The 16,092-nt window shown below is 38.3% G+C and overlaps 1 protein-coding gene across 3 annotated transcripts; it reads right to left on the bottom strand.

Annotated features, from left to right (window-relative positions):
* Window positions 1–172: 172 nt before the first annotated feature.
* Window positions 173–15,695, bottom strand: LOC306861391 (serine/threonine-protein kinase TBK1-like). 3 transcript variants are annotated; one of them, XM_079403616.1, is made up of 21 exons: window positions 15,641–15,695; window positions 14,197–14,302; window positions 13,912–14,052; window positions 12,927–13,056; window positions 12,186–12,367; window positions 11,951–12,111; window positions 11,634–11,744; window positions 11,384–11,563; window positions 10,655–10,851; window positions 8,922–8,980; window positions 8,054–8,145; window positions 7,796–7,897; window positions 7,634–7,712; window positions 6,506–6,627; window positions 5,370–5,446; window positions 5,255–5,294; window positions 5,065–5,166; window positions 3,550–3,646; window positions 3,370–3,470; window positions 1,499–1,570; window positions 173–951 (listed from the first exon to the last, which is right to left on the bottom strand). In XM_079403616.1, the coding sequence occupies exons 2-21, from the start codon at window positions 14,281–14,283 to the stop codon at window positions 900–902; spliced, it is 2,184 nt and encodes a 727-aa protein (XP_079259742.1). In that variant the 5' UTR covers window positions 14,284–14,302; window positions 15,641–15,695; the 3' UTR covers window positions 173–899. The 3 variants fall into 3 exon arrangements, with proteins under 3 accessions (XP_079259742.1, XP_079259744.1, XP_079259743.1); XM_079403618.1 differs by having other exon boundaries at window positions 759–951; window positions 5,255–5,276; window positions 15,641–15,693; XM_079403617.1 differs by having other exon boundaries at window positions 759–951; window positions 7,643–7,712; window positions 15,641–15,693.
* Window positions 15,696–16,092: the final 397 nt, after the last annotated feature.

The following is a 16,092-nucleotide window of genomic DNA, read 5'->3' as shown; positions in this document are numbered from 1 at the left end:
ACAAATAAAAATATATAAATGTAATTATTCAATTACTATAATAGCTTTGAAACACGTTGAGCAACTGCAAAAATGTGTAATAAAAGCATGAATTCATATAATAATAATAATATAATAATTATTAAGTCCAAGTTACTTGTCTTCCTTTAAGTTTTCTCTCATTCAGCTCTTTGTGATCGATTGCTATAGCAAGAGATTCTATCATTCCTCACAGTTTCATCAGTACAATATTCATTTGTACATTATTTAGCATGTTTTCTCGTGGGAACAATTGATTGTGTTAATATTGAGCAAGTGAAATTCTATCGTCTACACTAACATTTCTGCATATTATGTTTAGTTCAGAGCCGTTGAGAGCTATGGTGTGTACTATCATTCTGGCATCAGTGAATATGAATGTAAAAGAGCATCACGTCTGCTAGTGGATGCTTGTAACACTGAAGCTGTTGTCTGAGTGTTGCCATGGCAACAGCAGCTGAGCAGAGATTGTGCTTTTGTGTCTGTTGTCATGGCGACTGATAACTGTATCATCAGAGATGCAGAGAGGAGGACGATGCTTTTTAACGCAGCTTACACACATGAAACCACATTTAAGTCTAGTTCAAGTGCTTTCTTTTACACTTAAGGAAAACACTTCTGCTTTAGTGAATCCTTCTGTAACGTTCACCAATACGGATCATAATGATGAATATACTTCATTTTTATGGCGAGAACAGAAATCTAATCTCTTATTCGGAGTTAAGAGCAACTATAGTTTGATGTTGACATTCAGAGAATTAATGCAAGATTAAAATAATGGCATAAAGTAAAGTTTAAGATGTGTATTATTTACATTCTATTCATATGTACAACTAACAGAGTGCGTCATTTGTGCTGATGATCCGAGAGAGACGAGCGCGTCACATTCGATCCACCGCCCTGATGCCACCGTCCACCGTCAGCGTCCCGAACCTGAAACACAAGCGCCAGCGTAATTACAGTTACATCGCTGATGGGTTTACATCATTAATGGCTTGAAGAACACAAATAAACCATATACTGTCGCAATAGTGTGTTAACTCTCTTCACGTTTCATCAGCCAAACATTTCTATCAGCTGCAGCGATAACAGATGCCCTGGATTTCCTGGAACATCATTTGTTTTATTACTCCTGTGAGTCTCTCTTGGGGAGTTTCTGTGTGAGGGCGCCCTCCAGCGGCGAGTATGAATGAAAAAAATTATGCACGATGTACTTTTCATTTTATGATTCATCATCATCGTAATTGCGATATATTGTGACACCCCTAATTAACACAATAATGATATTTCATTTTTAAATATTACAATCACTGTATTTTGCAACACCCCAAATTATTACTGTTTTTGAACTGAATTGATCTGAATAATGACTCTATTGTCCTTTAGAGCTGAAAATTTGATGAATTTTGTAACATTCACACTGTTATATGTCTGTATTGTATAAAGCGCTATAGAAATCCGAGTAAATGTAAAAGCTGACCTCTCCAGGAACAGGTTGTTCTCCGCCAGCTCCTTCACGACTCCTTCCATCTCCTCCTTCAGCTTCTTCATCCTGTTAAGCAGAATTATGTGTTTAGGATGAATTTTCACTGGATAACCCATTCTGCACCTGTAGATTACACACACCTGATTATCATCGGCATGTTTACAACTCTACGATAATTTCTAAAATAAAATAACTGATTAAAATATTAAATCTAGTTAATTACATGATGGTTAATTAATCCAATTAATTGTGGATTGATTACACATCAATCAACTTAAAAAAGTAGCTTTAGAAAGAAATATTTAGATTGACAAGTCTTAATGAGTGAGTCATTCATTCAACTGATTCGTTCAAACGGCTGATTCATTCAGAAACGAATCTTTATGAATGAGTCACTGAATCACTGGCTCACTCGATTCATTAAAAACCGCAGATTCATTCAGCAAAAAAACTCCATTTGATTTGTAAATTGATTTGATTTTGATGATATTGATTTAAATGATAACTTATAAAAGATTAAAGGACAGACCTACTGTGAGCTCTTAGGTTGTTAATCAATGATTTATGCTTTTGTCATAGCCATCAGTTTGCATTATTTAAACGTATGTTTTAAATAATCATGTTCAACAGCGGGATCTTTGGTGAAAGTCACAACGAACAAATCGCGCAAACTCTCAAAACACTTTAATATTTAAATATGCATATTTTACAATAAACTTATATTGTTATATACACAGTCTTGTCCCTTTGTCTGATTTTCAAATGCTTTTTTTGCTTCAAATAAATTAGTTTAATGTTGGAATTCTCCTCGTAGATGGTTAATTTGGTTCATGGCTTACGGAAAAAATACATCTAAAATGTAACACAATAATAATTCTTATTTATTGAAGTGTTGTACCAAATCACATTTGCAATGGTGCAGATGTTGGGGAAAAACAGCACTATATCATATCATATAAATATAAGAATATCATGAATTTTAGGCTCATATAACTGCATTCTAATCACACAGTCAGTCGTCCTGCATCGTGTTCAACAGCAGTTGCATCACTGTCAGATGATGGACAGGTCTCAGCAGGGAGGCTGTGCTAAATGCACAAATCATCATTCTTTCATTTAATTAATCACACCAAATTAAGGAAATAAATCGACAGCCCTAAAACTAGCTCTTGGCAGGTTGATCTACTGTTATCCCAACAAACACACAACATTCCCCAAACGTTCCCATTTGGTTATTTATTTGGGAACCAAATAAGAACGTTCTAGCAATATTCCCTATAGGTTCTTTTATTAATTACCCAAAAGGAACCTTCCCAGAACGTTCCCTGTAGGTTATGTTTAGTTGTCATAACCATATAATCTAATAAAAAATTGGCAGATGTTTCTGATTATTCTAATGCTAAAATCTGTATTTTTTAATCATAAACAAACTATTTTAGCAGAATTTCGTGTCTGAAATAAGCTTTTAATCAAGTAGTCAAATCACATTATAATGATAATATAATTCCAATTTTATAAATGAAATTAAGCCAAGGTTAAGCATACTCTGAAAAGCATATTATAAACAGTTTCTTTACTGCGCTCCTCTGATTGCACATGCTTCTCCAGCCCTTCGTTTTCTCCTGTCTTCCACGGAAGTGACAAATTAATGATTGTGTTTTACTTACTGACTAACATTCATTTATTGAATAATTACTTATGATTAATATATTTATATGAGAGTCTAATTGAAGAGAGCATTCTGGAACGTTCTGTTTACGTTAAGAAAACTTTCCTGGCTAACCAATGGGGAACATTCTTGGGAACTGAAATTTGTTACTTGGACTGAGTGAATCAGCGTCAGCGGACATGTGCTCATCTCTCACCCCAGCGTCATCTCCACCAGTGTGTTGGGACTGAGGTACGCCTGCGGTTTGATTCCTCCGGACGTCATGGGCACCATCTTCTGCGGTAACAGCTCCAGCAGCTGCACACATGAGAGCCATTAGCATCATCTGGGTGTGGTTACAGTGCAGCTAAACGCACAGCACTTCCTGTTTACTCACTTTATACACGCGCTGCATGAAGAGGGTCACTTCCTGTTCCATGCTGCTGAACTGACCAGTCAGAGACAGGAGGTGCTTCCGCACGTGATGGAACTTCCTGTAAGGAGACGTTAATGCATCAGTCACTGCATGTGTCTGCCGGATCTCCAGAACATCTCGGACACAGTTTCCATGGCAACACAGCAGAAGAGCTGTTGACACTGACTGCGGTTACTTACCTGTGGTAAAATCACCGTAAAGGCCCGTTCACACTAAATGTGACTAAATGTTAAAGTTTTAATAATCGTTCAAATTCTATAAGAACAGTGAGTTCACACCACAACTATACATTTATTGAATGAGCACTGTGCTGCGTCCGAACTGATTGCACTTTTATATATAATCATTTTCTATTTTTAAATTCTTTGTTTTATTGTTGTGATTATTTTTATGTAAAGCACTTTTAATTACCATTGTGTACGAGATGTGCGATATAAATAAACGTGCGTTATCCAGGGTTCCCGCTCTAAGCTAAATGTCACATTCCCTGACTTTCACCGACTACAAAGCTGAATTTCCATGACCTATAATGAACGGAAAAACAGGCCGATGTTGTGCGGAGCACTTTTTTAGCTTTTTACCCTTAAATGCTCTTTGATATTTTTTATACTTTTTATTGAAGAGGTCATATGGCATATTTGCCTTAGTTAACCGGTACAGCCTGGTGACTGCATTAGTGATTGCCAGCTGACGAGCGGGAAGGGAATAAAATGACAAAAAAAACACTAGCCTAACTAATATAAAGTTCAAACATTATTAAAGATAAGTAACAGCCAGTTAAATTAAATATATAGCACAAAGATAGAAATTAAATTTTGCTTAAGTTTTTATGTTTGTAGGTGTTCAGGTACAGAAATTGAATAATTACTTATAAAATAACATTTGCATATGTTTTGTTGCACCTTGATTTTTCATTGATTTCATTTCATTTGAAATTAGTGGCAAGGCAACCACTGCATTTTAATCATGAATCAATAAAAAAAAAAAAAAACACGTGCAATGTTTGATTTATTTTAGAAAATCTGAAGCAAAACCAGAATGGTGTGACTTTAGCTTTGTGAAATGATGCTATGTGAAACGGAAACCGCAGCCGGGCTGAATCAGATGCATTTTCCCTCTCTGACAGCAGGTGGCGCTTATGGAACAGCGGTACAGAACTTCCTGTGTTGCCGCTGTAAACACAGCAGCTCTGCGCGTTTCTTTTATACTTTTGTATAAATATTAAGTCTGAGACACAAATTTGTCTGAGATACAATATTAAGAGTTTTCTGACAGATTTATCCAAATTAATTTTTACTCCACTGGCAGATATTTGTTCTTGTTTTAAGCTTAATTTTGATATATTATTCAGAAAATACAATTATTTTGGATGTGATTAATCGTTTGGCAGCACTAATAATAACATTTATAACTGTTATAATCATTTCTAGCTGGACTGTTTGGATCACAGGTGACTGCTGAACGAGAGCCTCTTACTTCATCCACTCCTCGCTCTTGGAGATGAAGAGGCGATATTTCATGGCGCACTCGTCTGTGAAGAGCGCCCGCGCTTTGGTGGCGTGAAGAACCAGCTTTTGCCTGCAGAAAGCAGAGCGATTCGTGTCATCATGACTCTGCGTCACATGCGTTCAGTTCTTCAGCTACAGCGAACACACACGATACTCACTTGTCAAACTTGTGGATTTGTTCTTCATTATAAGGCAAACCTGAGGAGATAAGACACGTCAAAAACATAAAAAGCAAACGAGCGCTAATGAGATCTCAGGAGCTGTCAGACTCACGTCTCTCGGCCTTGTCCTTCTTGAACTGCTGGTAGATGCTGCTGATGGCGTCCAGCAGAACCTTGATCTTCTCCACACTAGACGAGAGACACAGAAACACACTTAAAATGTGTTCACTGCAGAACATTATCTTCTTCTTCTGTGTTTTTCTCAGGGCTATTAGAGTCAACACAAACTAAACCTGAAACCATAAAAAAATATATTTTCATTCCTTGAAACAAAATCAACGTTAGCTGAAATAAAATTAAATTACATTTCAACTTTTATCATTTTCATGTAGTTTAAAATAAACAAAGCTCAAAACAACAAAAACTAATAAAAACACACAACAAAATATTAACAAAAACTATAATAATATCTCAATGATACTAAAATAACTTTTTTTTTTTGTCTTGTTCTCCAGTAAAATATCTAAACAATCTTAAATCAAGATACATTTACTGGATTAGACTTGTCAAATGATTAATTCGTGATTAATCGCATCCAAAATAAAAGTTGTTTACATAATAAATGTGTGTGTGTTGTGTACATACAGTATATATTGCGAAATAATTACATATATTTATATTCATATAACTTATATTATATATAAATATATTTCAAATATAAACAGTTTTTCATAAATATATACATGCATGTGTTGTATTTATATATGCATAATAAATATACACAGCACACACATATATTATGCAAATAAAAACGTTTATTTTGGATGCGATTAATCGTTTGACAGCACTAATTAAAATATTGAGTTTTACAGATTTACCAAAATTCATTTTTACCCCACTGGTAGATATTTGTTCTTGTTTTAAGCTTAATTTTGATATATTATTCAGAAAACAAAACTTAAAATCTATAGTAATTTTGCTTCTCCAGTAAATTTATCCTGATTTCCTTCAGCTAACGTTTAGTTTGTTTCAAGTAATGGAAATGTTTTTTTTTTCTAAGTCGCTTCGGATAAACGAGTCTGCTAGGGATTATTCGTTATTTTCATTTTGTACTGGAAAACAAGACAAATGCAATGAGGAAGAACCTGATTTTTTGCATTGTTATGAACAGCGCTTTGCCCTGTTTGTTTTGAGGAAATGAGACGATTGGTTCTCCAGTGTAATGAACACTGAAGCAGTGACACTCACTTCCTGTCCTCCGGGTGCGTTCCCACTTGCTGCGTCCACGTATCGCTCAGACTTCCTCCCGGCAGGAACATGCTGCTGATGTCCTGTAGCGTTTGCTCCATGGAGCCCAGAGAGCTGGAGAGCTGCACACAGAGCACACGTGATGAACACGCTTTCACGAAGAGATCACGGATGCATGAAAGTCCTGAAGTATTTTGCCTTAATGGTATCCTTGAGATACAACTATCTGAAAATCTGGAATCTGAGGGTGCAAAAAAAATCTAAACATTGAGAAAATCACCTTTAAAGTTGTCCAAATGAAGTTCTTTGAAATGCATATTACTAATCAAAAATGAAGTTTTGATATATTTACGGATATTTAATGATCATTATAACCGTGCCTATTTTGATTATTAAAACGAGCCTTGATTCTTCCTCCTCTTCAATTAACCTAAAATCAGCCAATGTGTTTAAGATGACTTAAGGGAGCTCTTTTGATCCCTTAAATGTATTAGGGTGAAATGGTTACTTTGTAGCAACACTTAAATAATTAAGGGAAATACTTAATGGCAGCTCAGGGTTGCCAGGTTTTCACAACAAAACCCACCCAACTGCTACTCAAAACTAGCTCAAATGCATTTCAAGGGGAGTTCCCTGATAAAATTCACATTCCAGGGGCTAAATATCATGTTATTGGTGGCGCTCAGGACAGTTGGACCAGAGTTTCTTGCACAGACCGATTGTTTCGTGTCTTTAGACCTCAATGTATCGTCACGAGCCGCAGGGTTTAATTTGGTTTTGTCTGTGTATGTTTTTTTTCTCTCAAAGCCGTGAGTCCCATTGACTGCCATTATATGACTGACAGACTGCAACGGTTTGAGTTAAAAATCTTTGTTTGTGTTCAACTGAAGAAACAAAGTCACCTACATCTTAGATGCCCTGCGGGTAAGCAGATAAACATCACATTTACATTTTTGGGTGAACTATCCCTTTAAGGCCCCTTAAGTTGACGCTTAGGTTTTTTTTCTTCCAACCCAAGTTTCATTAAGGGTTCCCTTAACCTTACAACTAAGGGATTTCTTAGCTTAAGGGCTGTCATGCAACCAGGCCCAGACTTTCACGAGACATTGAGAATCATCAGCATCTCACCCGCATCACCTTCTTCCTCGTGTCCCGGATCTCATCGTACTCCGCCGACAGGAGGTTTCCCTGCATCAGAACCTCACACCTGAAACACACACACACACACAGGGACGATGACGATCTGGCGAGATCTCGCTCAGAGCTCCGTCTGAATCACGCGTCACTCACAGCTGCTCGGTTCGCTCCAGCGTCTGGCTGCAGTAGTTACACATGTGAGTCACCTCCGTCTTCTTGTGTGCCGTCTCACTGTACTCGTCTCTGATCAGCTCGCTGAAAAACAGAGTTCATATAGCGCTTACAGACCGAAAATAACAGTGATAAGGCTGCAAAAAATCTGTAAAGCAGCTGTACAGAAGACAGTAGTGAATCAATTCAGTTCGCTTCATCAGCGCGAGTCGCTTTGATTCGTTTGATTCATGAACTCACATCAGGCCTCGGACGCCTTTCCTCACCAGCTCCTGGTACAGAAGCAAAGAATCGGACGTCTTCCACAGATATCCAACATCACCAGCGAACGTCTTGGCAGAAACACAACCAGCAGTGATTAAAATAAACTATATTTCTGACCAAACTCAGATTAAAGGTGCCATAGAAAGCATTGATACATATTTTTAATTGTTCTCTGATATCTACGGCAGTACCACATATTTTACAAGATCAGATGCTTGTGAGTGGTGCTCAGGATCTGTAAATCATTCGTCATCATCCTCAGTCATCTCTCTTTACTCTGTTTAAGTGGAAAGTGAAATCTTATGTACTGTAATGTAACAGGCTACCGCTAGCAGCTAACCATGTCCCTTTAGTGGCTCGCGTTATTTTAGTAGAAAGCGTTATTTGCTTTCCGTGCCTTTCTGAATACAGACACCAACCCATCCCTGCACTTCACATCCCCTGCACAGCCTGGAACATAACATTTATTTCCGTGATCTGCCATTTTCACTGTTGTCCTCGCTTGTTTCTTCACAATACCTGCAGATCGTCTGATGGTTCGACTGGCGGCTGGCCTAGAACATGGGCGGGTTTATGCAAATGTTGGGGGCGTAGCTATTAGTGATCCCGACTGTAACGTAACAGTCGGTGTTATGTTCTGATACGCCTGTTTTTCAGTGGTCTTTTTTTTACATAAGAAGGAGGAAACAATGGTGTTTGAGGCTCACTGCATGTCTTTTCCATGAACAGAACTCTTATTATTCAACTATGCCAAGATAAAGACAGTTTTCCATTCTATGGCACCTTTAAGAGACTCAGCACTGTGCTTCTGATTTCACTAAACGGACAGAAAGTCGTTTCTTACCTTGGCGTAGCTGGCGTCCAGATCCAGATCGTAGCGCGGCTGCACTTTAGGTGGGCTGGCTGCAAACACAGGCCATAGAAAGGATTTCAATATAGAGTAAGAATGCTATGGAATGGGATGGAGCATCAAATAATTATATATTAGTATGAATATGTATGTATGTGTTTGTGTATATATGTGTGTATTATTATTTATATTATTATAAAGGGAAAGGGAAGTGGTGTGTGGCCAAGGATGGTGACCCATACTCGGAATTAGTGCTCTGCATTTAAGCCATTCAAGTGCACACTCAGTAGTGAACACCTTCAGGTTACAAGTCCTACTCTCTATCCATTAGGCCACGACTGCCCTATGTATATGTATATGTATATGTATGTATATGCATGTTTTTTATTATGTTATCATGTTTTTATTGTGTTTTATTGTTAGTAAGCTGTATTGTTTTTTTTTTACTTAATCAAAATAACCCAACTGCAGTTTGATTGAGATTAATCGGAATGCACAATGAAAACACATGATTTCTGAAAGTTGTTAAAAACGGAGTTATCTGTTTTTGCAAATGAACTCTTCCTATGGATATGTGTGAGAGTTAAGAGCACAAGCAAGGAAAAACTGATTAGAAATAAATCATGACTGCACAACAGCAAAAGTAGGTGGCGATATACGCAAAGAATGCAACGTGCCAAAAAAAGGAAGAAGAACACAGGCCGTCGTTATTAGCAAACGATGTAATGATATCGCGATAGCAAAACTGTCTCGATATTATCGTGGTCACATGACGATATGAAACGATAGGTCTTCTGGGCAAAAAGTGTAGTTTTTAAAATATATTTGTTTTGGGCCATTATGCTTTGGTACAGTATCTGTCAAAAGAACTAAAACTGAAAGCACAATATGGCTTAATCCCTTCTTCAAGTCTGTTTTCAAAGCGAAGCGCACACATTGTTCATGCGATCAGCTGGTGATCCGGTGTCGGCTCCGTTCACACTGAATCAATGCAGTCAACTCGTTTATTTCACATGCTGTGAGTTTAGCGCGTGTTTAGGAACGAAACGGCCACCAGCTAGGCTTTATTTTCAAGGCAGATGACTACAGCATTTCACTAGATGTGTTTTTGTAAGCCTGTTTTCACTGAAGCTGGAGTTATCCTTCAAAATAAAAGCTCTACTGCCGTTTCCGTCTAAATAAAAGCTTAAAGGCAGACAGCCAGCGGTTTAAAAGCACTCCAAATTCAAAATATCGCTTTCAAGTGTAGAAATTAGGAAAGAAGTATTGTAATTTCCCTACTTCTATTGTAATTTTCCCTATTCATTTTAATTTATTTTACAGTGCAATTGTTTTACAATATATAGCTACTACTGTCTTTGTTATTACTATTATTATTATTATATTATAATTTGCTTGTCTTCCTAAAACACCAGCGTGAATGTAATTTAAACTGAGACGATATATCACAAATAAAAAGAGGGTTGAGTCCTCTTTAAAGTTCAGCTACAATTCACTGACTTTTCTTAGTTAAGAGCATGGGTTGGAGCTCTTCATTTTGAACTCTCAAAGTGCACTAGATAGAATAATTAAACTTTAAAAATAATTTTTTCTTAATTTATTTTTAAATATCGCAATAAAGATCATATCGTGGACTTCATATCGCAATAATATCGTATAGTGAGATTTTGATATTGTTGCATCCCTAGTTATTAGTTATTAGTGACTGGGGGCGTGGTCAGACTCACGGTCCTCAAACAGCAGGCCGACGGTGTTGACGGGGTCTCTGCTCAGCAGCATGATGGGATTCTCTCTGGAGGTCTTGGGGAAGATCTGAGCCTGCCGGTTGGGGTCGAGGACGAGGCGTTGGCCCTCGTACAGAAAGTCCTGATGGGACGGTGTTATGTTGGTCCGTCTGAAGAGCAGCTCCTGAAAGAGATTTGCCCTGGACGGAGAGAAAATAATGCACTGTGACTGTAATAACACGTTATGATGACTCAAATGTTCACAGAAAATAGCTTATTGCACACTGCAAAGAATTCTGAGATTTAAAACTAAATTGCAAGATGTAAACTCGATCTGACTTTCTATCTTGCAATTGTGACTTCCTCTGAATTATGAGTATCTCGCTATTCTTTTTGTTTTTGCAATGGAATAAATATTTTCAAAAGGTAATTGCGACTTTTTATCTCACATTTCTGATTTCTTTCATAAATGTGATGTTAACTTGCAATTGCACTAAACTCCTAATTCTGAGAAGAAAAGTCAGAATTATGATATAAAAAGTTACTTTTATTTGTTTATTTCAATGGTGGAAATGGGTTTGTCAACATGTCGAACATGCAGCAAATTAACTAGTTTTTCTGTAATTAAATCACAAAATATAGTCTTATAAATGTGTTACATTTTTAAAAAATGAAAACAAAGAGCATCATTGCAGTGTGTGATCAAGTGTTGTGTGTTGCACGCGTGCTCACGTGTTGTATGTGTGTATGTAGATGTGGTGAAGCGTGGCCTGCTGCAGGCTGAACACATAGACCACGATGCGGTGTAAGATATCGCTGGTCTCGGCGAAGAACTGGTCGAAGCCCCAGCATTTCTCCTGGTCTGCTTCGAGGATGTTGGCCAGCACTGGAGTGAGGAGACTCTGAAGACCCCTGAGACACACAAACACACATCAGACACACTTCTCTAAAGACCTCAGACGGTCTGGAGACGCAGACTCACTTGGAGAGGCTGCAGGAGATCGGCATCTCTGAGCTCCACTCGATCTTCCCGTTCTCAAACTTCTGATGGCCTGAGACCACGCCAGGCGGCTTCTCTGTGATGATCTTATACCTGCCAGATCAACAACAATCAGCATCTAGACAATATGGATTGGATTCACTCAACTCACGATGCGATACAATTCACGATATGATTTTCTCATCGTTTAACAAAATGAGATTTAAGACAAAATATAAATGAAAATATATGCTTTTACCGTTATATCGCCCAGCCCTAAGTCAAACATGTGAATCTGACGTGTGCTTGATGGCACTCACATGACTTCTTTGTTTCTGCGGGGCCCTTCGTAAGGTCTGAACGGCAGGCTGCCGGTGGCGGCGTGATAAAACGTGACTCCGATGCTCCACAGATCCACCGTGGCTCCATATTTCTTCTGGTGGTCTTTCCTCAGCACGGCTCGCTCGTACATGTCAGGATGCTGTATAAACACACAGAGAGATCAGCGAGGATCGCGAAACACGGGCGTCACGTTTCCCATCATCCTCAGCTCACCAGATACTCCTCTGTGCCGTAAAGCGACACGAACTGCTCGTCGTCTTCCAGCTCACGTGCGGCTCCGAAGTCGGTCAGTTTATAGACGGATCGTCCGTCTTCTCCGATCACACGCATGATGTTCCCAGGCTTGATGTCTCGATGGACGATCCCGTACTCTCTCAGATGATTCATTCCTGCCACTGTTACAAACATCAGCACTGAGAAACTCGCAAAACTATGAAAAGGGAATTTCACCAAAGAAACGTTCACACAGAATGCGTATTTGCGTCTAAAAACACGAGAATGGTTTTTAAAAAAGCGTGGCACAGCCCGCCTCCTCTAGCCATGTTGCCATCAAATAAACCATAGTCATACACTTCCATCTACAGCATTTACATAGAAAAACAATGGAAAAGTAGCACATTAGTGCAAATAAAACAGCTGCCATGCCAACTTGCTACTGTAAACAAAACCTCACAACACTTGCCCCGCCTCCAGGCTCTTCTGATTGGTCCACTACTCTGGAAATGACATCGATGCGCGGCATGAGTGTAAAAGTTGAAATTCTTTTAACTTGACACAGCTCTGCAAAAGACGTGAGATGCGAGCACAACGCTCATACACATCTGTCTAGCGCGTTTACATAGAAAAACAATGGAAAAGTAGCGCACTGGAATAGAAAAACGCTTTCTGTGTGAACGACCCCTTAGTCTGAAGAACATTTTAACAATCTAAAGAACGTTTTTGCACTGAACTTACCAACATCCTGCAGAACGATGAGGAACTCGTCCTCCGGGAGCCCGTAAGCGTTCGTCGGTTCCTCGAGAACCGTATAGAGACTTCCGCACGGACAGTACTCCATCACCAACACCTTATGACGCGTGTTCGACTGACACACAACACAAACATTCAACAAATGATCATCATATTTCTGAACGACAAGAACACAAAACAGTGACCTGTGATGTTCCTAGTTTGGAGCAAACAGGTATTACAGGTGTTACTTGTGAAAGTAAAACAGGGAAGAGTTTGACAGAGAAGCAGAAAATCAAAACCATCATGAAACTAAACTGATATTATTCTTATATGAGCTGAAAGGTTTTTTTAAAGAAACAGTTCACCCAAGTTTCTCTCTTCATCAGGTTTGGAGAAACGTAGCACTGCAGTGAATGGGTGCCGTCAGAATGAGATCTGATAAAAACATCATAATAATTCACACCATTCCAGTCCATCAGTTAACATCTGGAGAAGACAAAAACTGAACCTAATCCAGCATTAAGACGCTTTTAATCCATAATAACGCTTCCTCCAGTGAAACAGTGTTCTGGTCTGAATCAGGAGAGAAATCTGCACAGATGCCAAAGCAGCTCTAAACAAATATATGGCTGGATTTTGATTTTGAGAAACAACAGGAGATGCACTTTTTCACTGAAGGAAGCGTTATTATGGACTTGTATTTTAATGATGGATTAGTTTCAGCTTTTGTCTTCTCCAGATGTTAACTGATGGACTGGAGTGCTGTGGATTATTATAATGTTTTTATTCTGACGGCACCCATTCACTGCAGAGACACCGATGCAATGCTACATTTCTCCGAATCTGACAAAGAAACAAACTCATCTACATCTCGATTGGCCTGAGATTGAGAACATTTCCATTTTTGGAGAAACTATTCCTTAATATAAGCTACATTTGACATAGCAGTTGCTAAAATAAGATCGTTTTAAGACCGCGTCGGTCTCACCTCCTCCTCAACGGCGAAGAGCTTCACGATGTTTTTGTGGTTGAGTTTTTTCAGCACCTCAAACTCCCTCATCTGGACGTCCAGCGGACGCAGGAAGCTCAGGTTATTGAACACTTTGACCGCATAGAGATCACCGGTTTTCTACAGACACACAGCCATCACTCAGAATAAGTCAACAATGTAAACGAATCATTCAAAAGATTCACTGAATCAAAATCTAGCATGTGTGTGAGATCCAGACTGTAGGACAAAGCAAATGAAGTATCAACATAAACACAGTGATACCTTGTGTCTACCGCGGTAAACGTTGGCTGTGGCTCCCTGACCCAGCAGGTCAGACATCATCCACAGGTAATTCGCCGTACTCTGCATGATGACTCTTTAGATTCACCTGGAAACACATTAGCATACATTACATATTCATGAGGATCAGCTTGATTCAATGCATATTCTGAAAACACAAATCAAATACACAAATAACAGCATCAACACGAGCAATCCATGATAATGAACATTAGAAGAACCTTAAGTCGCTGGGGTATATTTGAAGCAATAGCATTGTTTGGGTCAAAATTATCAATTTTTCTTTAAGGCCAAAAATCATTAGGATATAAAGATCATGTTCCATGAAGATATTTTGTGCATTTCCTACCGTAAATATATAAAACTTATTTTTTTGATTAGTAATATGCATTGCTAACCATACATTATTCAGATCATGCATACATCTCAATTTCATAAAATTGTCTACTTTTGTGGTCCAGGGTCACATATAACCCGTGTTGGGAGTAATGCATTACAAGTAACGCAAGTTACGTAATAATATGACTTTTTTCAAGTAACTAGTAAAGTAACGCATTACTTTTTAATTTACAAGACAATATCTGAGTTACTTAAAAAAAAAAAAAGGGCTTTTAAATTTGCTATGATTAGAATTTATTGTATTAAAAACAAACAATCAAGCCCTGATCATATTTTAAAAGTAACGCGAAAGTAACGTGACGCATTACTTTCTATAAAACGTAACGTATTTCGTTACTTTTTTAGGGAGTAACACAATATTGTAATGCATTACTTTTAAAAGTAACGTTCCCCAACACTGATCATATAACCATGAGTTATACACACTATAGTATATTTTCAGATAACATCTGATACTATGGCAGCCCAGCTGCTCTCAGCTTTCGGTTTCCCGACAGTGTACACTACATTAAGTATAATCGCAGTCAATATGATGATAATGTGCGTGTAATGAGGATATTGCGCAATCAGCTGCGGGATTGTTTCGTTACGTCACAGATCTGCGGGAAATTCCCGCATCAGCGCGTGATCCTTTCAGCCTTTTTGCATGAAACTAGAATAAAATCAGTTAAAAGACACATAAAAGCAGAAGCGAGAACGAATCGTGGGGTTCAGAGTATTTGTGCGGGTGTTTATGACACCGAACCGCGTGAAACTGAAAGTATGTTAAAATTCTGTCGGAATAAAGCGGTTTAATTGTCGCGATCTTGAGATATGAATGAAGAAAAAGACGAATATCCAGCACTGAGCGCGCGCCTTGTTTTTTCTATGCGATAAATAAATAAATACACTTCATCAAAACATTGCATTGGTACGTCGAGCATAAGATTAATCACGTAAACACAGCGATATTAGATCAGGAAGACGAATTAGGTGACATGAGCGGTGTATGAGGATTATACGATGTATTTGATGTTTATTTTCTCACCTCGAGAGCAGGAAAGTCTCTTCCGTTTTCCGTGTTTTCATCACATGAGGGACGCAGGCTGTGTTCGCAATACCACACTACCGTACTACGCATACTACTCATACTACTTCTGCAGTAGCTTTCTTCTAGTGCGCAGGAAATAAAATGTTACGGTAATATCCCACAGCTCAGCATTGTCTATCGTTTCGTGTACAGCTTCACGTAATATTTTAATTAAAGTATGTACACTAAGTAGTACGCTAGTGTTCCATTGCGAACACAGCCGTAAATATCATAGTAGAGGAGCATAAAAACTACCGAATGAACAGTGTAGGCTAAAAAAATGTATTACATCTTCAACAGTGTAACAAATTACTCTCTCCAAAAAGTATTTTTAATTACTTATTACTAATTACTTTATAAATCCTATATCAGCCTCGACAAGATAAGAAGTAACTGTACAGAAAAAAATA

This window comes from Barbus barbus (genome assembly GCF_936440315.1).
Source record: "Barbus barbus genome assembly, chromosome: 42".
Lineage (NCBI taxonomy): Eukaryota > Metazoa > Chordata > Actinopteri > Cypriniformes > Cyprinidae > Barbus > Barbus barbus.
Note: the sequence above shows the minus strand (reverse complement) of the source record. Positions and strands in the feature narration are given on the sequence as shown.